General features: G+C 32.5%; 2 protein-coding genes and 5 non-coding genes across 7 annotated transcripts; 2 read left to right on the top strand and 5 right to left on the bottom strand.

Moving 5' to 3' along the window:
* The first annotated feature begins 793 nt into the window (after window positions 1-793).
* Window positions 794-5,896, top strand: LOC122579783 (adenylate kinase 4). The gene is made up of 6 exons (XM_043752018.1): window positions 794-1,066; window positions 2,326-2,471; window positions 2,867-2,986; window positions 3,087-3,254; window positions 3,625-3,714; window positions 5,591-5,896. The coding sequence occupies exons 1-6, from the start codon at window positions 952-954 to the stop codon at window positions 5,687-5,689; spliced, it is 738 nt and encodes a 245-aa protein (XP_043607953.1). The 5' UTR covers window positions 794-951; the 3' UTR covers window positions 5,690-5,896.
* A 743-nt stretch (window positions 5,897-6,639) lies between these two features.
* Window positions 6,640-6,758, bottom strand: LOC122580698. Its single transcript, XR_006320846.1, has one exon. It is a non-coding gene; the product is annotated as a U5 spliceosomal RNA (small nuclear RNA).
* Window positions 6,759-8,366: 1,608 nt separating this feature from the next.
* LOC122580694 lies at window positions 8,367-8,484 on the bottom strand. Its single transcript, XR_006320842.1, has one exon. It is a non-coding gene; the product is annotated as a U5 spliceosomal RNA (small nuclear RNA).
* A 1,163-nt stretch (window positions 8,485-9,647) lies between these two features.
* LOC122580695 lies at window positions 9,648-9,766 on the bottom strand. Its single transcript, XR_006320843.1, has one exon. It is a non-coding gene; the product is annotated as a U5 spliceosomal RNA (small nuclear RNA).
* Window positions 9,767-10,620: 854 nt separating this feature from the next.
* Window positions 10,621-10,740, bottom strand: LOC122580699. Its single transcript, XR_006320847.1, has one exon. It is a non-coding gene; the product is annotated as a U5 spliceosomal RNA (small nuclear RNA).
* A 1,252-nt stretch (window positions 10,741-11,992) lies between these two features.
* LOC122578254 (WD repeat-containing protein DDB_G0290555) lies at window positions 11,993-17,291 on the bottom strand. The gene is made up of 12 exons (XM_043750170.1): window positions 17,082-17,291; window positions 16,824-16,939; window positions 16,225-16,254; window positions 15,987-16,123; window positions 15,183-15,362; window positions 15,014-15,077; window positions 14,802-14,909; window positions 13,912-14,065; window positions 13,680-13,769; window positions 13,327-13,382; window positions 12,923-12,980; window positions 11,993-12,513 (listed from the first exon to the last, which is right to left on the bottom strand). The coding sequence occupies exons 1-12, from the start codon at window positions 17,161-17,163 to the stop codon at window positions 12,158-12,160; spliced, it is 1,431 nt and encodes a 476-aa protein (XP_043606105.1). The 5' UTR covers window positions 17,164-17,291; the 3' UTR covers window positions 11,993-12,157.
* A 4,948-nt stretch (window positions 17,292-22,239) lies between these two features.
* Window positions 22,240-22,355, top strand: LOC122580693. Its single transcript, XR_006320841.1, has one exon. It is a non-coding gene; the product is annotated as a U5 spliceosomal RNA (small nuclear RNA).
* The last annotated feature ends 2,731 nt before the right edge of the window (window positions 22,356-25,086 follow it).

Genomic DNA, 25,086 nt, shown 5'->3' with positions numbered 1-25,086 from the left:
TGCAACGAGAGTGGCAACGAAAACAACACAAATGAGATAATTAAATGAAAAGAAAAAAGAAATCTGCAAAGTATCTTGGTGTTGCCTTGACTTAAACTATAGTTGAAATTTTGGTAAATTGATTTTGTTTTAGGTCTAGTCTCTTGTGTCCATTTCATATATGTCAAGAAAGAATATGCAATTGTTCACATGTAAATTGTTATCGTCTTTATTTTGAAATGTTCATCACTAAATATAAGTGTTCACGTGTTATCAGATCATATCATCATCACCTTCTATTAGTCTTTTGAGTGTAAAATCTTCTATTAGTTTTTTGAGTGCAAAATAACCAACGAATATGTTATTGCATTAATATACAAGTTTTCTCGACTAGAATAGTAATTGTATGTCATTACCACAAAAACCCCGGAGACTCCCTCACAATTTGGGATTAGCGAAAGGTTCTAAAAGACAAGGGTATAATTGATAAATTCCATTGGTTACTTTCATAAATTAAAATCGACACTTAACAAATGGGTTGAGGGGGACAAAATAGGAATTTCAAATTTCAATCATATATACTCTTTTATAAAAATTATCACATCCCCAATTTTAAAAAATGTTACACAAGATATTCATACAAAAGTACTAAATTGCCCTTAATAAACACCCACTTTACAAAAATACTAAGTTGTCCTTAATAAATTTGATACCGTCACCACCCACAATAATATCATCATCGACAATACTAAACCGTTGTTCTCGACCCCTCCGCTGCATTTCGTGAATAAAGGTTGTATTTGTATTAGTTTTACTATATTATGCCACGCGTGAAATCCAATCCAAGAATAAGATAATCCATCCATCTATATCTATCTTAACAATATATAGCGCAATACTTTGTAACTAACAGCAATCACACCGATCAAAACCAACAAACAAAAAATTTCTGAAAAACCCTAAAAGCTGAAAATGGCAAGCTCAACTTCAGTGAGTCTGGAAGATGTTGAGTCAGTAGATCTAATGACGGAGCTCCTCCGTCGTATGAAATGCTCCACCAAACCTGACAAACGCCTCATTCTCGTCGGTATTTTCCCCATTCATTTCCCCCCTGTATATATATATACATCTATATATAATGAAGTTTGTTACTTTTCCTCAGATCCACTGTGATTTTTGGTTAACTCTAGGATTTCTCTGTTGTGAACTTTATTTATCAAATTATTTTTATATTTTTATGTTCAAGTTTGTATCTTTATTTTAATTAAATGATTCTTGTTATTGGAAATACTGATTGTATATGCAATTTGATTTGATTATAGGTTTTTTTTTTTATGAAAAATTGAAATCATGAAGGACTTGAATTTTGGGGGACTGTGGAAAGTAATAATGCATGTATATTGTATATATTGGAATGTGAATGATAATGCGGATGATTAACCTTTGGTCGTCGATAGACGTTTTGCATGTGACATGATGGTAGTAATTGTTTCCATGCCATAGAATAGAATGGTAATCGAAAGAAAATTATAGAGTGAATTTATAAGTAGTTGCATGTATTGTGTAGACTAGTTGGTTTCGAATATAGGCAAGTGAATTGGTTCAATACTCTTCTGAGGGGAGGAGCAATCAGGTTATTAGAAAATTTTTTTTTTTGATGAAGCTGTTATTAGCTGGATCAGTTAGTATGGGTTTCGTCAAAAAGATAAAGCCAAGAGTGTAATAGTTACGCATTGTTACTCACATGTTTCCTGAAGGTAAAAAGTGAACACCTTTTGGAGTTATGTTACAAAAGTTGTTATTTTTATGATATTTAACTTAATGTCGGTGTATTTTAGCTCACAATTTTTTGGTATAAAGTTTTATGAGACCTAAGAAAGTATGTGCACAATTTAATTTTACTTCTCTTTAAACCATGCCATCATGCTTATCATTTAGCACAACCAGTATAAGTAGACTGGTTCCGTGAACTTGTATTCTTGATTTTTACTAAAAGAAGGCATGGAGGACTAGATTCTAGCAGCTTACCTGGATATATAGTATATTACACTTCAAAAACTCCAAACATTTATTGGTGTTTTAGACTGCTTTTGAAGGAACCAGGTCAAAAGTCTCTCGACAGTGAAGTCCATTAGAACCTAAGATTTGGCATGATACTTATGTAGAATGATGATCTTTGTCTGGAAGATTGTGTGTTTATGGTGCATATTGGACCTGAAGTAGGTTCGTTCCTGTCTTGGTTCCTTTCTTAGGAGTTACGATGATGGATGGTTGTTAGTTGAAGTTAGGGATTTTTTTATTCAGCAGTTATATTTTCCATGATATTTAATATGCTTCATTCTGCAGGACCACCTGGATCTGGAAAAGGCACCCAGTCACCGATTATTAAAGATGAGTACTGTTTGTGCCACTTGGCAACTGGTGATATGCTAAGAGCTGCTGTCTCTGCTAAAACCCCTCTTGGAATCAAAGCGAAAGAAGCTATGGACAATGTATGTATTTGTAGTATACTTGTATAGAGGTGTCAAGATGTGCCGATCTTTTAATAGGATCAAAATTGGCCGGGTTGGATTGACTCACAAACACTCTTGGCTCATTAAAGAAATGATTATTAAGTCTGTTAATTTTCATAGAATATCTTTACGATAATAATCGAAATAACTAAATCACACTGTACCAATTTGTTTGCATTAAAAATAGCCTTTGGGCGAGTCTGTTTGACCCTTTTTTCTTTTAGGTTATCTTTATTGTTTGCCCCATTACAGATAACATAAAACCTAATCGACTCCTTCATAACTCTAGTGGGCTAAAACTGCCTCCTGCTATAGAAGCTATAGAAGAACACCTTTTTGTGCTTGGTTCTGATTCTGTTTGTCTTGCTCCTTAGGGACAACTTGTTTCTGATGATCTAGTTGTGGGAATCATTGATGAAGCACTGAAGAAGCCTTCATGTCAAAAGGGCTTCATTCTTGATGGATTCCCAAGGACAGTAGTCCAAGCAGAAAAGGTATTTGCTTTCTTAACATTAAAAGCATTAGTTAAATTAGACATCTTTTCATTTTTATCTAACATATAAATCTTGAATGTACAAATTATGAGTTATTCAGCTTGATGAGATGCTTGAAAAGAGAGGGGTCAAAGTTGACAAGGTGCTTAACTTTGCAATTGATGATGCAATCTTAGAGGAAAGGATCACTGGTCGTTGGATCCATCCTTCTAGTGGTCGCAGTTACCACTCAAAGTTTGCACCCCCTAAAGTCCCTGGCATAGATGATGTAAGTATCTCATCCTCTATTAGCTTGAAGAATTCAAGTGAAAAAAGTAACACCGCAAATCTGATTGGTGTTGGTGAAAGCTAGTAACACGACTTCCTTGTACTTGAAACCTTTGATCTTAGTTATATGTGCTCAGTAGTTTAGGTTTCATTTTGATAGTGGTGTAAATTTGGTTGGTATGACTTAATTTTCTGCTGATTGACATGGTGTCAAATTCGATTTAAATTTTTTGATCTTTTTACTCTCTATTTTGAAAACTGTCCGTTTTACAACTCACCATCGATAATTGCTAAGTAAATTCATCAAATTTGTGGCATATAGTGATCTAATGCTTTTCGTTATTCCTGCATTAATTCTGAACTTGCTGAAGGTGACTGGAGAACCTTTGATTCAACGTAAAGATGACACTGCAGCTGTTCTTAAGTCAAGACTGGAAGCATTCCATAGACAGACTGAGCCGGTATGTCATTGACAACTTTCTTTTGCCACTGTAAACAGCTGAATTGTACTTGATCATTTTAGAATATTCTGATAATTTGTTTAAACTCTAGTATTCTGTTCTTCCCTTGGGTTGTCTGGATTCTTAAAATACAATCTCCATCACAAAATATTTAGATATACAGTTGGCCGTAATATCAATATGGGTGGCATTCCAGCTTCAATATAATTCAGTGTCTAGAGTTTCTGCTGCCACTTAATAGTGAGGAAATACCGAAATATAACCAGGCCAACGTTGGTTTTACATTTGCTTCAATTACAAGGTTCTAGGACAACTAAGTATGCATGTTACGGATAGACAGTAGTTGGATGCATTACTAGTTTGTACAACTTTTTCATATGACAGCTGACACAAGGTGACAGATCTATAAAATTTGTAATTAGGAATGAACTCTATACTAATTATAGGTTTTTCGGGGTGAAAGAAAATCTTACTCTGTCATTCTATGCTAAGACTTAGAAAAACCCCTCGAACTACAAATAGACTTGTGTGTGCAACTGTGCATATGTGTAGACCGTAGTTGGTTAACTCCATGCAGTATACTCTTGTTTGCCACCATGATGTTTTTGGTTACACCATAGGTTTGTAATCAGCATTTATAGAGGTGACTGAATTGGCAACTCGAAGGGTTCAACACAGCTAATCCTTTCGTTGCAAGTCAAAATGTATGTTTTAAATGACCAGAAAAATGTATTTCTATAAAACGATTTGCATGTCAAATATGATTATGAAAAGTATATTATATTCTCTAACTTTTTTAATAGAAAATGTAGGAAGTTTCATGCATTCAAAACACACATAAGGACATGAAGATGGAATAATTTTCACTCGACTTGACCTGTATCCTTTTTAGCTGATGTATACTTTCCCCATTTGACCCATTATTGGAAAACATGGCCCAGAGCTGACTCCTCAAGTCAAGGGTCAAAAATCACCACATTTACTTCTGATGTATAATGTAGGGATGAGCGCGGTACCAATACCGTACCGAACCGAACGTACCGAAACCGTATTCACCGTAAAATGGAAACCGATACCGTATTACCGTACCGAATTTACTAAACCGGTACCGGTTCGGTACCGAGATTTTCGGTTCTATACCCATTAGGTACCGAATTTGCACATGTTTTTGACATTGATCATGTGTAACTGATCCTCAATCACAGTTGCTGTTTGCCTATAGTGTAACATAAACTTTTTCCAAGCTTACTACAAACGACGTTCTCATGTATTGAAATATATGCTTCTAGCAAATAAACATGACCATGGACAAAGATAGATATGGTTTCATGTCATGTGAGACTAGGAACAATTGATCAGGTCATAAAGATATGTCACCAACACCATTCGTCTTTGCTAATGATTCTCTTTGTGCCAAACTGCCTATGCATAAATATAAAGTTTCAAGATTAGCCGCCATGGCAGTAGTTAGATGTGTGTCCTCATATACAATATCTCCCTAGACATGTAGCTATTATTATTATTATCATTACAGGTGTATACATAACTGCTATACACTATATATCTATAACTATACAGTATACATTACATGTTTTGAACAAACTCTACATTCGGTACTAATAATCCGTTTCCCTGTACTGAACCGGTACCGAACCGATTGGTATCGAAACCGATTTTACCAAATCCCTAAAACCAATACCGAAATCGAATCCCTATCGTTACCGGTACGGTACCGGTTCGGTTTCGGTAATCTTGCTCATCCCTAGTATAATGTATTTGGCAAAATTTTAGTTTATTTATCAACATAGATGATTTAGGTTCTTGTTTTCTTAATGTGCCATTGTTCATGCTGTGCGATATGGTTTTGGATGTGTAGGTTATTGATTACTACAGCAAGAAGAACATCGTTGCAAACCTTCATGCAGAAAAACCACCACAAGAGGTCACCACCGAGGTCCAGAAAGTGCTCTCGTGAGATGTTTTTGATCTTCAAATTATCATTGTAGTGCTAGTGTTGGATCAAACGTTTGCAGATTGGAGGCTTTTCATTTTTTCTCTTCGTTTTTCCATATATTTGAACTCGTATATGTTGTATCATGAGATGAATGGTATGTGGGAATAACTTAACCAATGAATTTACCCCTTTTGAGCCCACAAAATAAAACACAGAAGCCTTTTTTTATATGCAGAATTGGTTCTTGCAAAGGTAATTCAATCGGCTCTGCTTCACGCTTGATAGTTTTTAAGTTATAGTTGAGCTTAACATGATATGAGTTAAATTAACGTGTGGATTTCAAGAATCAGTACAATTGGTGACTTGTATATTTTGATATATATTGTCAGTTCGATGATATGCATTCAGTCAGTTCTCGTTTTTAATTACAGTTAATTTAAGCTGATCAATTTTAACTATCATAGGTTATATGCAAATGATAACAAGTTAGTCATGTCGATTTTTTATGTAAGCAATGCCAGCTTTTACTTAAACTATTAACATAGTTTGTTTTCCGTTGATTTTATACAATGTAGTTTTGTTGGCTGAACAATAGTTTTGCTTTGTGCGCACATTGTCTCATTACTGTTAACATCCTATACGCATGCATTTTATGCTTTGTTCCATACCAATACCATCTGCTTCCTAAAAGCAGTCAATGTTGGACAGAAACCAGACCTAAATTCTTCTCTATGAAACCCAACATTTTCTTTCCTTTTTGAAAGAAGGAATTGGTCCTTGAAGGTGAAATGGACCAAGGATGAAAGGATCATACTAACACGGAAATTGATATCGAAAAGGTGTATATGGAAGAGTACCAAAAGTTCTTTTGCTTGTACTCATATTCGCCATAAACTCAAAAAGCCTTTACTCAATAAAATGTAAACACGATTACTCCAGGTTGAAAGTTTAAGACTTTAAAGATTGGTTGGAGCCCTTGATTGAATAAGAGACTCTACAAAAATAAGCGTATGCCATTTTGAATGGCGAGCACACGGTATTCTTTAGTAAAAGGCGAAAGAATAGTTCGCTTTGTGCTCACCACATGACTGCGTGACTTTCATATTCTTTGTTGGTTGGTTTTTGTAATCGTTTTCATGCCTACAGTTTCTGTAATAAACCGATGTGGGATGAACCTCAAACCTAAACTTGTACATTCCCCTTCTTTTGTTTTGTATCCATTACGAAAATATAAAACTAACTGGCTTAAAGTTTTTAAAATTTATTTTGATGTTTAAGTTACATGTTGAGTTGTTGACTATTTGATTTGGGTAGAGTTAGGTTTCACAATAACTTCATGAATTTATAATTTACTTTTCATCATGTTATCAGCTACTTCAAAAAAAGTAATTTAGCAAACCTAAATTTTGTTATCATACGAGTACAACCTCAAAACTTTGCATGATATTGCTATGAAAATTGATTGAATATGCCTAGGCCTAAAATATGTTTGCGTACAAAAAATCACAAGCTGTTAATATTTACTTTAGATAATATACATATATATTGTATTTACAACTATACATCTTCTTTTATTTGTTATGGAAAAAGAGGTTGGCAATACTATCTTATCTATTATTTTCTCAAGAAAAAGATCAATAATATTTTCCTAAGAAAATGCAAGAAAAGAGAATTTGGGGTTGGAGTGGGCCATTTGTGCATTTCAATCAATTAAAATAAAATAATAATATTATATTTGAGAAAAAAAATGAGAAAGAGGTATGATTGTTTGTTTGTGTGCTTATTTGATTTATTCTATTAATATTATGGATAATGATAAATCAACCTAATTGATATGCTTAAAGTTGTGCCTAATTGTAAGATGATGACATGTGGAAAAATCAGGGGCAAGATTAGGAAAGAGAATTAGTGCATTCCACATGTCAAATTCCTAAGGTTTTAGGCATATCTTTAGGCACACCAATTAGGTTGATTAATCATTTTCCTAATATTATATTTGAGAAAAATAAAATGAGAAACAGGTATTATTGTTTGTTTGTGTGCTTGTTTGATTTATTTAATAATATAATATTTGAGAAAATAATGAGAAATAAGTATGATTGGTAGTGATATTTTTTGAAATGTTAAATGAGAATGAGATGATGTGACGTTGACGTGACAAAGAAACTTGATTTGTCTGGTTCCCTATTCCTCAGAATGCATCGGGCTGGGCTGGAATCCTCCAACTCTGAACACCCTAAACTGTAACTCGGGTTGTCAGGATTGCAAACAAACTACACTAAGCGAGCTAGAAGCTAAAGTGAATCTTTTTTGGCATCTTTTTCTTTCCTTTGACCGCAACTTTGTTTGGTCTCTCTTTCCTTCGGCCCATGTTTCAAAGCTAGCAAAAAGTTCGAGCCTTCAGGATCTCTCTTGAATGACGGTCTGAGAAAGAATTTAGGGTTGGGTAATGTCTTATAATTATCTTTTTTAAACCCTTCACTCTCCTTAATTTTTTTTTTAAAATATAGCTATCCATAGCGTACAGGCTATAGATTACAGACTAAAATATTGTACATAAGAATAATTTCAACCGTTATGTACAACAAATTAACCATTAGCACATACTAAGCTCCTTTATGGTTGATTTAAGAAAAACCAGAACTTATAACATGGCTGCTTTAGGTTTAAAAATTTATCACTTCAAAGATTGGTTGGAGCTCTTCATCAAAGAAGAAACTCTCCAAAAATAGGCGTATGCCACTTTGAGTGGCGAGCACACGGTATTCTTTAGTAAAAGGCGAAAGAATAGTTCGCTTTGTGCTCACCACATGGCTGCGTGCTTTTAAAATATACCAACTGCTTGTGTTATATATTCAATCACATACACTCAGTTTATTATCAGTAGCCAATGTGGGACTAACCATTAGACAAAGTAGTCAATTTGATTGAGTTCAATTATGCTCAAGTTAAAGGTATCGCTTTACAACATGGCAATGAGACCTCGGGTTTCAGGTTTAAATTTAATAGACGACAGCTTGCTTAAACTTATATCGAATTTTAGTTTGGACAAAATAAAACTTTAAATAATTTTGAGTTTTGGACGGGTAGTTGATATCTAAGAGTCTGATTCGAGATAAATTATCTTCCAACAATAAAGAAACAAAAAAAGCTTATCAATTCTCAAATAAAGCTTTTTGAAACACTCACTCCATTAGCAACTCATGTAAAATATTATAGAGATTGGACATCCATTAGTAAATGGGTCGAAACTTGATATAGCTTTTTGACAAGCCATTGTTGATAAATACTCGTAATCGAAAGTTTGGGGATTTGAGTCTTGCCCTTGATCCCCTTGTTTATTTTTCTTTCCATTTTTAGGCATGTAGGAATAACTTCATCACTGTGTTTGCTTCTTCAAGGCTTTTTGCCCTCAAATAAAACACAAAGGTAATTTAGATGATCAATTGGAGGATGATTAACTCTCTTTGCCTTTTATATGTAACATTAAGAAATCTAAAACTCAATTCTGACTCTACAAAAATAGGTGTATGCCGCTTTGAAAGGCGCATACACGGTATTCTTTAGTATAAGGTGAACAATTAGTTTGCTTTGGGTGTTCATCCCATGGATGCATTGCCTTCCACCCAATGTGGAACTAAAACTAACCCCATACCTGCAAATTCACTACATTTGAAAGAGGCTAAAAGAAGGATATGGACCTTGAGGGTTAAATGAACATAGGGTGAAATGGACCAAGGATGAACTTTCAAAAGATTCTACTAAAGCTAACACAGAAATTGAAATCGAAAAGATGAATACGGGAGAGTAACATCCAAATATCCCAAAAATTTATTTTTGCTAGATTGCAAAAAGACCGTATATGCAAAAAAGCGCTCTGGGTATATTAAGTAAATAGCACAAACTCATTAACATTGCTCAATAAAATGTAAACAGGGTAATCCCAGGTTGAAAACTTTTAACTTTCAAGATTGGTTGGAGCCCTTCATAAAAAAAGAGACTCTCCAAAAATAGGCGTATGCCACTTTGAGTGACGAGCACACGGTATTCTTTAGTAAAAGGCGAAAGAATAGTTCGCTTTGTGCTCACCACATGGCTGCGTGCCTTTCCCTTTCTTTGTTGGTTGGTTTATGTATTCATTTCACATGCCTGCATTTTTTGTAATCAACCAATGTGGGATGAACCCCAAATCTAAACTAGTGCATTTCCCCTTCTTTCAGTTTTGTATCCGTTACAAAAATTAAAAGTAACTGGCTAAAAGTTTTTGTAACTCTTTTTTTATTTAAAAAGTAATTTAGCAAACCTAATCTTGTTATAGTATAACTTCAAATGTGCATGATAAAGATATGAAAAATGTTTGATAGGCCTAAAATATGTTTGCATAAAAAAATCACAAGTTCTTTATATTCACTTTAGTAAAAACATATTGTATTTACATAAGATTGCAAGATATGTTTATTTTATTTTATTTGTTATCGAAAAAGATGTAGTGTTGCCGGTGCCCGGTGGTATGATATGAACTTGTAATCCTCTTTTTGAAACTCTTCACTCCTCATTTTCAGCTCTTCTCGTAATTTTACATAAAAAAAAACCGTTCCTAAATTAATGGTCAAACGTCATGCACAACGTTTTATTACAAGTTAACCATAACTCTAAATGTTATGATTAGCAAATAGCAACCTCCTTTTTTGTTTTATGCTGAATACAAGTTTACAAAAATAAAACTCACTTGCTCTTGTAATGAGTTGAACTAAACTGGCAATTGAACTAGTAATCCTTGTGGGTTAAACGTATTACAAACGAACTTAATTGTTGTAAATGATCAAAGACTGCTGCAGACACAATTCAAGCATAAAAGCTTGAAAAAAACTTTCAACAAACCTTATACTATTTGAAGAGCTTAGTCTGGCTCACTCTAGGTTTAAAAATTTACAACTTTAAAGATTGGTTGGAGCCTTTTCAAGTAAGAAAAGGCTCTACAAAAATAGGCGTATGCCACTTTGAGTGGCGAACACACGGTATTCTTTAGTAAAAGGCGAAAGAATAGTTCGCTTTGTGCTCACTACATGGCTGCGTGATTTTTCACATTCCCACCTGCTTGACTTATGTAATCACATACACACCGTCAGTTTCATATCAACAGCCAATGTGGGACTGACCATTAGACAAAGTAGTTAATTTGATTGAGTTCAAAAATGCTCAAGATAAAGTGTATCGCTTTACTATATGGCAATGAGGCCTTGGGTTTCAGGTTTTTAGACAACAGCTTCAACTTATATCAAATTTTAGTTTGGACAAAATAAAAATTCTAAATAATTTGGAGTAGTTTTGGACGTGTGGTTGATATCTAAGAGTCCGATTTGAGATAAATTATCTTCCAACAATAAAGAAGAAACAAAAATAATCTGGAACGATTTTCTTCTAATTCAGCAGTCTCCAATACTCCAACTAAAGAACGATTACAAATAGGCAACCGATAGCCTACTACTACCCATTCCACCTACTATTACTACACTTACTATACTCACTTCAGTTGTAGAACATGCAGAACCATATATAATAGCTACCAAGAATAATTCAAAAACACGCCTCACTGAGATTTTCGTTTCATTAGACGATCGAAATCTTATTTGCTAGCCCTATTACTTACAAATATATGGAGTACCGGTTTGTGTTAACAGTCCAAATCCTGGAACCATTAACATCGTTCAATCAGTCTTTCGTTAAACATTATATCTTTTATTGGTTATTTTGATTTTGATATTTGTGCAACTCCAATCTTTAACTGCCAATTTTAAGAAAGGTGTTGGCATATATATGCACAAACCTACCTGTTCATAAGGATTAATGGTTTTCCTCATTCATGCTTCAACAATATTCGGAGTATATATGAATTCATGCGAATTAGGTATGCAGTCATGCAGGTCTCCTAGAATGACTAAAGTGAAGAATCAAACCATCACAAAGTAGAAAGGTTCAGTTCAGCTCTCATTTATTGGAGCTCTTTTGAAAATTAGTTCTTGGTTCGAGATTGGTTCATTCTTCAACTTAGTCCCATCCAGTTTAGTCCCAAAAAAAAAAACAACTCAGTCATTTAATCACTTTACAATCTACTTTGCAACCATCCTGCTAAACTGAAATCCGTGTATTCACTTTCCCATTGTTTTTATTCACGATTCTGAATTCTGAGTCATGTTCTGGTTTGTCTAAGTCGGTTCAAGCTTACCAAGTCATTCATAGATCACAATTCTGTCGGTTTCAAAAGTTTACATAGTCCAGATGTTAGTCACTAGGATAACTTGTGTTAACTTTAGTGAATCAGAGAAAAAAAACACAAACCTCCTCTATTAAACAAAAAGGGCACATCATCATTTCAAGTCATACAAAAATAATAATATAAAAAAAACCTAATTCCTCTCTTCCAAAAAAGAACATGTAAACCAGAAACAATCCCTTCAAGAACTTTGCTATTCTTAAGTTTGTATATCATTATACATCAATGCTTTCACCTTTAGTTTTCTTTGATGTCTTCTTTGATTTGCGGTCCTTAGATTTTTTGGGCTTTTCCTGATCATTAGAGAATATTTCCTCGCTTTTGACAGCATCTTGTGATATTTTGGCCTCTTTTCGTTTGGTAGAGTCCCCTTCTCCATTTATGTTTTGTGCTTTCTTTGACCGTTTAGCAGATTGTGAATCTTCATCATCTCCTTCAACAGTGCGGGATTTGGACGTCTTCTTTTTCCGTTTAACGATAGGTCGCAGCGACTCCTCGTCTCTGTCTACCTCATCATCAATATTTTGTTCACTTGGAGGCAAAAAAGGTGCTGCTGTAGAGGCTGCAACTTCTGTAAGCCAAATTGACATTCAAAATTGTAGGCTAAAAAGATCATAAAAGGAATGGCAAGCAGGTCAAATGTGTGGCTTAGATTATGTTTTATATAAGACAGGTCAAATGAAGAAAATCGTAAAATTTCACTACAAAAAATATTTTAAAGGGATCAAACATGATCAAATCATCGAAGTGTGTATTTTATACATCCAACCTCCTAACGCGCTTTATTCAAAATACACTATTATTATCATATATTTTAAAGAAGGTCTCCGTCAAGCCAACCCAGTATCTTTAAACGTGCACTTAAAGTCTAAAATGTCCATTACGGCATTACCAACCCACCTATATTGTCACCTCTAGTTTTGAATACTATCTGGAAAAAGACTGAAAGACGGTATGAGAATCGATTACAGAAGACTGACCTTCATCATCAAAATGGGAGTCAAAGACCACATCTGTAAGATGCTGCTTCAAGAAGACCTGCGTTTACTCTCAAACAACGTTACACTACAAAACTAAACTATCAAAGTCAAATCTTGAAAAGAATGGTTGTTTAAAAGACCATGAATAGTTCTGTTCAACTTTGAAAGTAAAAGGCCGTTTAAACAAATCCAACTTTGATGAATATGAAGGATTTCAAATGGAAAATGCCACAAACAAACTTTCATATTTTGAACAGTGCAAATATTCATGTATCTATTTTAGAGTTAATATCTATCAATAAAGGTTTCACATGGGCTTAATGCCCCTTCACAAGAGATTATTATACTAGAAGTTTTTTGCATGAACCAAAATGAAAATTGCACATGTTAAGATGACAACATACCGAAGAAAGTAATTGCCTTGATTCTATATCCCATATGCGTAAATAGCTGTCGAGCCCTACATCAGCATGTTAACTCATTCAATTCAGTGATAACAAAGATAAAATAGTCCTGATAAAACATGTCTACAGTAAAATAACTTTGATGGATGTTTAAAAACAGGCATACAATAAGACTCCTAAACCAGAAAATAATTCCTAAACATATCTTTAAATTTGAGCACCCATGTATGGGTATTGGACAAACAAGGGCAGACATCGGTTTGTTCATTGGTATAACACTTGTATTAATACTTCTGACATAAAATAGCAAGAATGCAACAAAATATAGAAGTTCTTGAAAAACCAATACTCACCACAAGAGGCTATAATTGGTAGGTGTGGATGTCTAGCTATCGATCTGATGCTTCCAGAGCATTTCCCCAAAAAGCATCCCAAAATTTTTCCTTCAACATTTCAACCAACAATTAAGACAGATTTTTCTTCATTGCATTAGGAAAAAAAAAGAACATTCATTTATGTCATCTGCTTGATTGCCAATCTACAGCCGAAATTGCAAGTATTCAGAGAATTAAGAGTTGTGTTTACCTGTGCGTATGTCAATAGATGCAAGATCACCAGATCCATTCCCAATGTATATTGTATTACCATCGTTATCTTCAGTGACTGCCTTAATAGGGGTCTCTCGAAAGTCGACTGACATGACTGGTCTTCTTTGAGTAGACATATCATAAAGACGTACCTGTACATACTTATTTTATTTTAGATATCGACTGAAAATGGAGTTTAAGCATATTTGGAAACTTTATTTAAGAAACAATACAAAAACATGCAATCAGAATGTCCCTTATTCCTTGTTCAGAAGGTAGTATACACGTTAACATTGAAATTAAAGGCAAGCGGAGAACTGTATGGATACAAGTCTCGACTAGCCAGGAGTTCTCTTTGCACTCAATGACTCAAATTCAATATTGTGCACTAAAAGTGGCAAAATGGGTGGGTCATGTGAGTAGGGTAACAGGTCAAAATGGCGAAACAATTCAGGTTTGCTTAACCAGTAACACTTATTATCCAAAATCATTAATTTTTCATCAACAAACAGTGTGTTAAATATGAATCAATAAGTTTGTGAACTCTATATCAAATAATTTTGGAGATCTCATGCATTAAAAAGACACTTTAGGCGCCTCTCAAAATGCTTCAATTTAAGCCATTCTTTATTATTTTACCCGTTTGGCCCATCAGAGATTAAACATAATCTTATATAACCCTCTCATAACTAGATTGGTCAGACTTGCCACATTCATTGTACATTCTTTGCCTAAAGATGTTGACTAATGACCTTGACATACATTTGAGAACGATCTATCGAAATTTGAAATAATATATTCAGAAAACTTTGACACACTAAATCAAATGGTTTTAAATGAACATACTAAATTAAATGAACGGAAGGTTATACGGTTTGACTATATGACCTGATGGCTGTTGGTGCCTGCCACGAACTTGCGGTGATCATCTTTGCTTAAAAATGTTGCTGAAGTAAACCAAGTAGGTGTAAATATTCCAAGGCTGTTTTTAGGGGGCTGCAATGTAGATAAGAAAAAGAGTTATTATTAAAGAAACTGACAGATAAAAGGCTTGAAACATCACATCCATAAATATGTGAATGAATGACAATAGAACCTACTGATTTTGCTGTCCAAATTTTTGTGTGTGTCGTGAGATCCCAAATATTAACTTCTACACCCTTCCTGGGGGGAAGGTAAAACATATCACTTCACAACATTTTTAAAGCCATTACATGCTCCAATTATAACTTAAAAGCATAACCAAGGATAAAAAACACAAACACTAACCCTCCAAATAACGCGTAGTTTTCACTTTCATCAACTTTAGAGCACAAGACATTACCAGCTGCACACACATTCCACGTTGTTGGGATATCGTCAGAGGTTGAGTCCCCTAGTGAATTGGAAAGTGTAACAGATCTTAGGCTTGCAAGACCTTTCATCGTGCATGTAAGCAAGGTGCATGAACTGATTCAAAGATAACATATTTAGACGATGAACAAAAGTACTTTTATAAAGATTTGATATTGTGCCCAAAAAAATGAAGAGTATTCATACATAGACAAACTTATGAATAAGAAAACAACATCCCACAACGCAAATTACATATAAGACAATACAATCTTACAGCATGAACGAATTACTATAGCAATTGTTACTTCACTTCTGTTTTCTATTCAGATTATTGTGTATTGTTGAAAACTTAAAGCTTAACTGTGTACAGTTGCTATACATGTATAACATTTAGTCTCTCTCTTCATTCCACAAGAAGTATTTAAACTGCGCTGAATTTCAATACATGTACTTGTTTAAATCTAAAGGTCCAAAGTTTACTTTTAAACCCTAAAACCTAAGTTGCTGTGTCACTGATGGAGTAGGTGGGCTAGAGTGTGAGTAAAGGGAGGGAAAGTGAGTTGCTGCTAATATTAAGTGATTGCGGATAAGTAGTAGATTACATTTAAAAGCAAACTTGTACAAAGCCAAACAGCTATTTTTGTGGCAAGACATTATAGCAATTAGTAGTAGAATGTTCAATGAAACAGTAAAAGTTGTTAATTTGTTAGTTGTGAAGACTTATAATCCAAACGATACCTGGATGTTGACTCGCATGTCTTTTTTTTAAACAAATGCAGCCCAACTATGTTATCCTCTTCTGACTGAACATCAGCTTGGTTGTTACCAGGAAGTGAAACTCGAGTTTCACCATTGATGAAGCTAAGCAAGTCAACCTGTGTTTGTAGAGAACACAAGAGTGATGTAATAAACAATTCAAAGGCTTACAAAACCATTGAATGATGACCGGAATTCAGAATTGATAGCATGTACTTACAGAACCACTTTTCCTTGCAACAGCTAACATCTGCAAAAACATACATTACAAAAAAGTATCATTAAAATCTTTTAAATACAACAATAACATGAAGAAACACTATATGCATGGTCCCAAAATTTTATGTTCCCTCTTGTTACGCATGTTCCTATCGCCTAAAGTTGTTAACTTGATTTCTAAACTTGACCTTTAAGCTTTTACATTTCAATCAAACACACAACCTCAGCTCCTTTGATTGCATATACGTGTTGAAAACAACTTATATTAGCACAAGTGTACAAAAGGAAGTTCCTTTAATCCTTATACATGTACAAATACAGGGGTTGGTTGTTGTAACAACTAACTTTACGGTAAAAAAGATAAGAAAATGCAACAACCAGTTGTTGTACATCAAATTTTCTATCAAAAATTTGTGCACGCGGATTCACAATGCGATTTTTCTTTCCTGTCGAAATTGTTGCATATAAACCGACCCCTAAATGTCTTGTAAGACAAACTACGATATATTTATAACAAACTTTTAAACTGCAAGGTTTTGGCCCAGTACAAAACAAACTCAAAATATAATATCATAACAAGTATTTATATAAACGACATACAGGATCAATTTGACGGTCATCGGAAGAAGCGGCGAGCACACAACGAGACGAATCGGGTTTCCCCCATGTTTCTACTATCTTGGGCACTCCCCCTTGCCTACTCCTAGCTTCAGTAACTACACATACACACACACTTGTTACAGTTACACACAAATATATTCATATCATAACAGATATATAATAGTAACGACTGCATATATATAATAGAAAAGGAGATATTTTTTCAAAAAAATATATATATTAAAGAGAAAAAAAAACCTTTAATGAGACCAAGAACGTCAAAAGTAAGGGCACGGAGTGGGGGACAGCTTGTTGATTCAACTGTTGTTGTTCTCGGCATGGTGGTTTGTAGTGGCGGACAGCGGCCGTGAAGCTTTCCGATATATGCAGACCTTGTTTACGACTTATAGGAAGAAGTGTAGAAAGAAAAACCCCTATGGGAAATAGGTTCAGTCCATTAAGCCCAGTTTTTTTCCTTTTTTTTTTTTTTAGGGTTTTATCCTAGATTCGAGAGTCGAGAAATACTCCTTAATTTTTTTTTTTTGTGAATTTTTAGTTTAGGGGTTTAGGTTAATCTTTTAAAATTATATATTAAATATCATCTATTATAGTTCATGCAATACTAATAAACATAAAATTAAGTTAAAATGTAAATGTAATGTAAAATCATAACGATATGTTTTTTTTTTTCAAAGTGATATGTGATCTATTAGAATTTCATCACACTCATTCAAATAATATAGTTTCATAAAACTTAAGTAGTGTTTGTTTGTGACTTAATAAAATAAGTCACGACTTCATCAAAAATACTTATTCCGTTAAGTCATCAAAAGTGTTTGTTATCGTGACTTAATAAACAAAAAATAACTGTAATGACTTAATCCATACAGACATTATTTATCCATTCAGTCACTTAACGGTTAAAAAAACAAACATGCCCTTTTTCTTTTACATTTGATATAATGTGTTTTTTTATTTGAAAGTAATTGATATAAAGGTAGTTGATGCAATGGTAATTACAATTAATTAAGAACAAACCTATTATTCAAATTAGGTTAACATAACATGTAATTGATGCAAGTGTCTTGAAATAGTTTTTATAAAACGTAAAATCACCACCAAAAAAGGATAGAAAATAATTACAATATGATAGTAGAATAAGATATGAACACTTTAAAAACCAATAGTATAAATTATTTTCTAATTTTAAAAATAAAATTTAAGTTCATACGGTTTCTACTATGATATAGGATTTGATTTTTTACTTTTGTTTTTCTTTTAACTTTTGTGTATATATAAATTTTATTTCTATTTAATCTAATATTATGTTTATATAATAAAATTTAGTGGATTTATTATATTGTGAAAAAAATATAGAGAAGCCACATAGGATAAAGACTTATGTGGCAATTTTTAGAAATAGCTTTAAATTAAAGAAAACTTTAGAAGACTAGAATTCCTATTGTTTTAATAATTATATAGATTTGAGCTTTTTTACATTATAAATAAAGGGATAAATAAATGCATAAAAAAATAAACTATTTTATTAAAATTCCTAAAAAGGCTAACGTATGTTTTGATTATTAATAAAGATTACATTGTTACTTTTTTGTTAACATTAGATATTAGTTAAGTGCAAACATGTCATGCCACATCATTAATAAAGTCTACACAACATTTATCTTCGTAATGCACATCCCATTTCCATACACATAGGAATGCAAACCTCGTTTCATACTCGTCACCGATCACTGATTTTTCTTCCACCATTTCTATACCATCACCGATTAATATTTATTTCACCCGATAAATGATACCAATTGTCGGAAATGATGATGTTGTTGTGTCAACTGTTTAGATCGATTATTTTCTTTGATAACGTGGCCTTTTTTTTTTTGATGTAGCATGTTATGTTGACATTTAACGAATGTTTAATGTTAGATTAACGATGCTACCTTTATTGCATACAATTTAAAAACATAATAATCAAAACATAAATATATTTCCCTTTTTGGGAATTTAAAAAAATAGGTTACCTTTTATGTATTTAACCCTAAAAATAGTTGTAAAAACAATATTTCTATACAGGTGGACTCGTGGTGGTGGTTTAATGTAACAAAAACCCTTTAAAACTTTAATGGCGTATGTTTTACTTTCATTAAGCACGGTGATAAAGTGATTATTATATATATGTTAATATGGTCTAAGAATAATTAAATGCATTCATTTTTTATAAGAATAGACCTACTTTGATGTATATATATATATATATATATATGTGGTATGAATTTCAGGTTTGAGCAGATGGTGATCTAGTGATAAAACATGATTTAGATGGTGATCTAGTGAAAACTCATTTTACAATATGAACTTATGAATACCTTTGAAAGTGAATTGCTAAAAAGCAAATTCACGTGGGGTTATACAACGAAAAGAAAGAAAAGATTCAAAATGGCAGTAGCCCACTTAATGTTCCAAAATCCAAATAGTGACTAAACCCAACAGAAGAGATAGACTAGAAAGAAGGTTCTATGGACTTCAGCCCATCTCCACGTGAAGAGAGGCCACCGCCTCTTTGTAGTCCGGGAACAACAACCCTTTTATTATTATTCCATAATCCATATCATTCGAACATTGGTCGACAGATATTATTCTGGGAGATTGTTTTCGGCCGCCGCGAACGAAGAGAGGAAAAGACGAACACGACATCAGCAGCCGCGCACCATCGTCCAATCATGTAAAAATTTTCTTTATCCAATATTGGTATTCTTGTATAACTATGTTTAGCAAACTTTTCATTTATTTGTATGAATATTAATTCTTCATTGGTGATTTATTAAGTACTTGAATATTTGTTTATTTAAGTTGTTATTTGATTATCGTAAAACAATCTATTACGAGTCAACAATTTGTGCCGAGTGGATTAGGATTTAGGACAAGATTAGGGATTAGGATTTAGTCCAACTAGATTTAGGACAATTTGTGATAGTAGATATAATTTAGAAGATAAAGGATTAATGATGTAATTTAATTTATAAAGGGTAAAATGATAATTTTTATCTAACATTTTTATAAGAGAAAAAGTGATAATTATTAAAGTATAAGATAGGATAGATAAAAAAAAAATGCTACTAATGAACTAGCCAATAAAAGAATCACATGACTTCTGACCCGATACAAGCTTACCTAGCCAACATTTAGATATGGCTCTACCCAAAATTTTCTTGTTTATCTTAATATTCTCTATCTATCTGACTATTGTCAGAGTAGTTTTTTTTTTCACTATGTGTCCTACAAAATCAAGTTGGGAGCTAATAATGTATCCACCGTTACATAGACATTTGATACCAAATTAGAAATGTACCCCAACGCATAGTTGTTAGACTCTTACGAGTCACGAGTCGACTCTTACGAGTCGAGTCGGTTTATACAAAAAACGAGGTGACTCGCTAGGTGACTCTTTTTTCTCCTGACTTTTACGAGTCGCGATGTGAAATGAGAACGAGTCACTATGAGTCGCAAACTTATGCTTGTTGTAATTTGATATTATGATTATATATATCATATATCACATTTATATTTACATTATTTTGTATGTTGTATACATATTTTTGATCATCTCATACGAATTTGGAGATAAACCATAAGATTATGGTTCAAAAGTATCAAATATGTAATATTTTGATGATGTACCAAGATACTCAACTTATGTTTTATTTATAAATACATCAAATATATATAATTATACAATATTATGTCGTATGTGAAAATGTCTAGACTCTTATGAGTCGAGTCACGATTCGATTCACGAGTCAAAAATCAGGTTTTCGAATCGAGTCAAAAGTTATGAGTCGACAACTATGCCTCAAAGTTTCTTGCCCAACTATCCAAGTGTACGTTCACTTCGAAATTCATGGATGAATAAGATCTTTAATAGGAGGTTGATGAAATTTTTTTTTTTTAAGAAAAAGTCTTTGAATAGCTTTTTAGAGAAAATAACTTTTTGCTTTAAAAGGTTGATGTTTCTCAAGCTATTTGATCAAAGACTTTTTTTTTTATACACTCACACTCAGTTGTAAATTCCTTTTAATAAAGTACTTGTTTATAACTTCAACTAATACTTTTAAATTAATATTATATATAATGTCTTTAATAGCTTTATACTATTGGAGATGCTCTATAATAAGCTTTATGAATTTTGGAAATGTAACCAACTTTTCTCAAAAATTAGGCGTTACCTTTTCCTCAATTCTCTTTTAATTTACTTGAAACTGCCAAACTCAGTTACCATATAATGTAAAACATATAACCCCAAAGCGAGCATTCATAAGTAAATGGGTCCAAATTGGATATGCAAATTATTAACTTGAACCATAATATAAGATGAAAATCATTGCAAACCTTCAAGTAGAAAAACCAGCGCAAGAGGTCCCCAAACAAGATTTTTTTTTAAAAAGGTGCTCCCATGAGATGATGTCACATTTCACGCTACGAGCTAGCTTAGTTATAAAACGCATGTATGCGGGTCTGACTTCACATAAATGACTGTAGAAATAACTTAAACTTAAGCATTGTGTCATTCGATCGTTTGAAGCTTTAACTAAGTAAGTAACTGCTCAGTGCCGCCTTCCGCGGATTTGAGCAGTTACTTACTTAATTAAAGCTTCAAACGATCGAATGACACAGTGCTTAAGCTTCAAACGATCGTTTGAAGCTTTAACTCCAACACATAAAACACAAAGGTCATGTTGCACGTTATAAAAAATCAAGCCAAGGAGCTACAAAAATTGTAACTATTTGTTCAATTATTTAAAGTTAATTTGAATATCCATAATATGACTAATATACCCGTAAAGTCTTGAACATTAGTTTATCTATTTCATTTTTAGTTGAACATTAATTAATTTTCTTTCTTATAAGACACTTAATTACACTTATATAATCGATTCCCCAGTTCAAGATACATATACTTTTATACACTTAAAAAGATACTTAACATACGTACTTGGGAAAAAATAAAAAACAATTCCTAACTTGTATTTGCTTTGCTGCGTGGAGGGAGTTAGATCATCCTTCAATTATGGATTTATAGCTTGAGTTGCCAAATAATGTTTCATTGTCTAATTAGAATATAGTATCCATATATCTTGATTCTTGTAGTTGAGATTTAACAAGTACTCCGTACATCTTTGCCGCACAACAAAAGATCTTGTCTAAATGGAAACACGTTCATGAACTAAACGATATATAATCTTTACATGAAGTTATGGGCATCTTTTTAAGAATGTAACTAATTCTTACCACAATAGGGAAGAAATAGGTTTTGGGATTTTATCCCACATCGGCTAGTGATAGAAAGCAGATGACATAAGAATGGTTATATAAGTGAAGCAGGTGGGAACATTAAAAATCACGCAGCCATGTGGTGAGCACAAAGCGAACTATTCTTTCGCCTTTTACTAAAGAATACCGTGTGCTCGCCACTCAAAGTGGCATACGCCTATTTTTGGAGAGTCTCTTCTTTGAAGAGCTCCAACCAATCTAGTAGAAGTTTATTTTTTTGGGATAAGTATCTTGAAATGTAACAAATTTTAAACGAATGTTTATAGTAAAAAATAATTAAAGTTGTGTGTATTGTATGTAAATAACTCAAAAATAATGTTTATTGTATGTAAGAAAATGTATTCAACCAATTAAATCAGACAAGTGGCACCTTTATATGGTTGTCACGTTTTCTTACATACAAAGTTGTTTACATACAATACACACAACTTTAGTTATTTTCTACAATAAACATTCATCTAAAGTTTGTTACATTACAGAATACTTATCCTTTTTTTTTTCTATGAAAATGATTAGCATCATTTGAATATGTTAATAGAAAGTTTAGTAAAAGTGTGTGTTTAGGTTCATACCGAATGTTATGGTGTGATTACTTGAGCTTTTATTTTTTAAAATAAGAGTAAATCGTCTTAAATATAGACCTGACAATTTAAAGCCAACGTGTTGAAAACAGAAAAATTTGGGTAACTCATACAACTCGTTTGGGTTGATTAGGCAAACCTCAAAATCAGACTACAGGTCTATTGGGTACTTGAAACTTCAAACAATTTTTGGAACGGCCGAACGGGTCATGCGGGTCTATCTACCACTCAACGATTGCTACACTTGAAGGCTTGAAGCCTATGAAGGGAAAAGAAAAGACCGAAAAGAGGGAGTGAGTGCATAAGGATTTTTGGAAGTGAAAGAGACAGAGAGAGAGATGATAGGGGATTTATTTTCCGGATATAGTATTATAAAGATAATCTGCATCAAAGAGTTGTATGTTGTGGATCAACAGATGTACAGTTATTGTCACCATGGGTTATTTGGTTTTTGACTTGTTTGGGGCATAGTTATCGACTCGGTATTTTTGACTCGACTCGAAATTTGATTTTTTGACTCGTTAATCGAAACGTGACTCGAATCGTAAGAGTTTGGATATTTGATCATATATCATTTTTAATTATATATGAATTTTTATTGTAGAAATATAATATTGTATTGATATATTATGCTAAAAATAGTAAATATTATTAAAATTAAATCAAATTTGAAAGAGTTATATTTTAGAAAAATAAAAATAAACTAAAAATAAAAAAATTATTTTCGTGACTCGGAGTACGACTCGTACAGACTCGCAAAACAAAACACGAGTCATGCTACGAGTCTAGAACAAAACGAGTTATCAACCGAGTCGCCTCGTTTTCACTTGATTTTAACTCGACTCGTATGAGTCGACTCGTGACTCGTACGAGTTTGACAACTATGGTTGGAGGTATTGGTAGAATGGTACATCGGGGCACATGTATATAGTATTATTTTACTCAGTTTTCTATATGTTTTTCTGGTTAATTCAAAAGATTATACTTGTAATATACATGACTTTTCTCTATGGTTTTTAAAGGCTGGAAAAAAAAAATACTTATATACAATGATGTAGATGTGCAGAATTTTATCTTTTTATAATCAATGATTTGTTTAGGCTTTCCATCTTTTTACATGGTTCATCTAAGTGGAGAAAACTAATTCACGCAATCATCCTCTCGGCGGCTTGGGTTCTGGAAAACTAGAAATGACAAGCTATTCAATCAAAGAAACGTCACGGCGGAAATTATTATATAGGAAATCCAACTCATCTCTTATTTATTGACATAAAACCGGGCAAAGTTTACTTATTAACATGGGAGCAATGGAAGTCTTTTGACCTATGTAATTTGAGTTTGTGAATTGTGAGTTTGTTTTATAAATATTCTTGGCGTTATATAGGTTGGGGTGCTGATATGCGATACAACTATGAATCATTATACTTTGATGAGTAATATGAATTAAACTATTTATTAATCGTGAAAAGAAAAATATACAATTTATTTGATCAAGAATAATATTTAACTTTTGAATTGATCAAACATAATGTTAACTTTTCAATTGATCAGTGATAAACTCAATTTTATTTAAACTTAAACTTTTCCATCTAACTAAAAAATTAAAAAAAAAATACATATAACTTATGCTCAATTTATTTTTCTACCTAACAGATATTTTTACAGTTTGTTATATTTGATTTATATCTTATTTTATCAATCAGGTTATCTTTATATATACTAAAAGACAACTGACCTAATAACTTATTAACCAATCATAATTCTCGATTTCTCTTAATTGAATTTTGATGATGTCATAAATAGATTACATTATTATTTTATATTTAATTATAAATAATAATCTAGATAACTATAAATATATAAATAAAGCCTATCTTATTAAATAAACATCGACTTTAGTTGAAACAAGATATACGAACTCAATCTTAAATTATTGATAACAAAATAAAGACTTTCAAATTCAAAATTATCTACTTAATATCAAGGGAACAAAAAAAGGTTATTATTCTTTATACTAATAATAATTATAAAAATGTTATGTATATTTGACACGGGGCTAAATCTACAATCTACAAAAAATACTAAAAGAAAACTACTTCAACAATTGACCAATCATAGTCTTTAATTCTCAAATTAATTAAATTAATACATGTATAAATTATTTACACTTTATTTTTTCATCAACAATTTACATTTTAACTCAATATAAAAATAACTAATAATACCTTTATTATAAATGTTTATCTAATAACAATTATATAGCTAAAAGTTAGAGAAGTTATAACATTTAGATTGATACGAATTAATATTTATATCAAATTTTATTTATATTATAATTG

The sequence above is a fragment of the Erigeron canadensis genome, chromosome 8 (genome assembly GCF_010389155.1).
Source record: "Erigeron canadensis isolate Cc75 chromosome 8, C_canadensis_v1, whole genome shotgun sequence".
NCBI classification, from domain to species: Eukaryota; Viridiplantae; Streptophyta; class Magnoliopsida; order Asterales; family Asteraceae; genus Erigeron; species Erigeron canadensis.
This window is presented reverse-complemented; position numbering and strand designations above follow the sequence as displayed.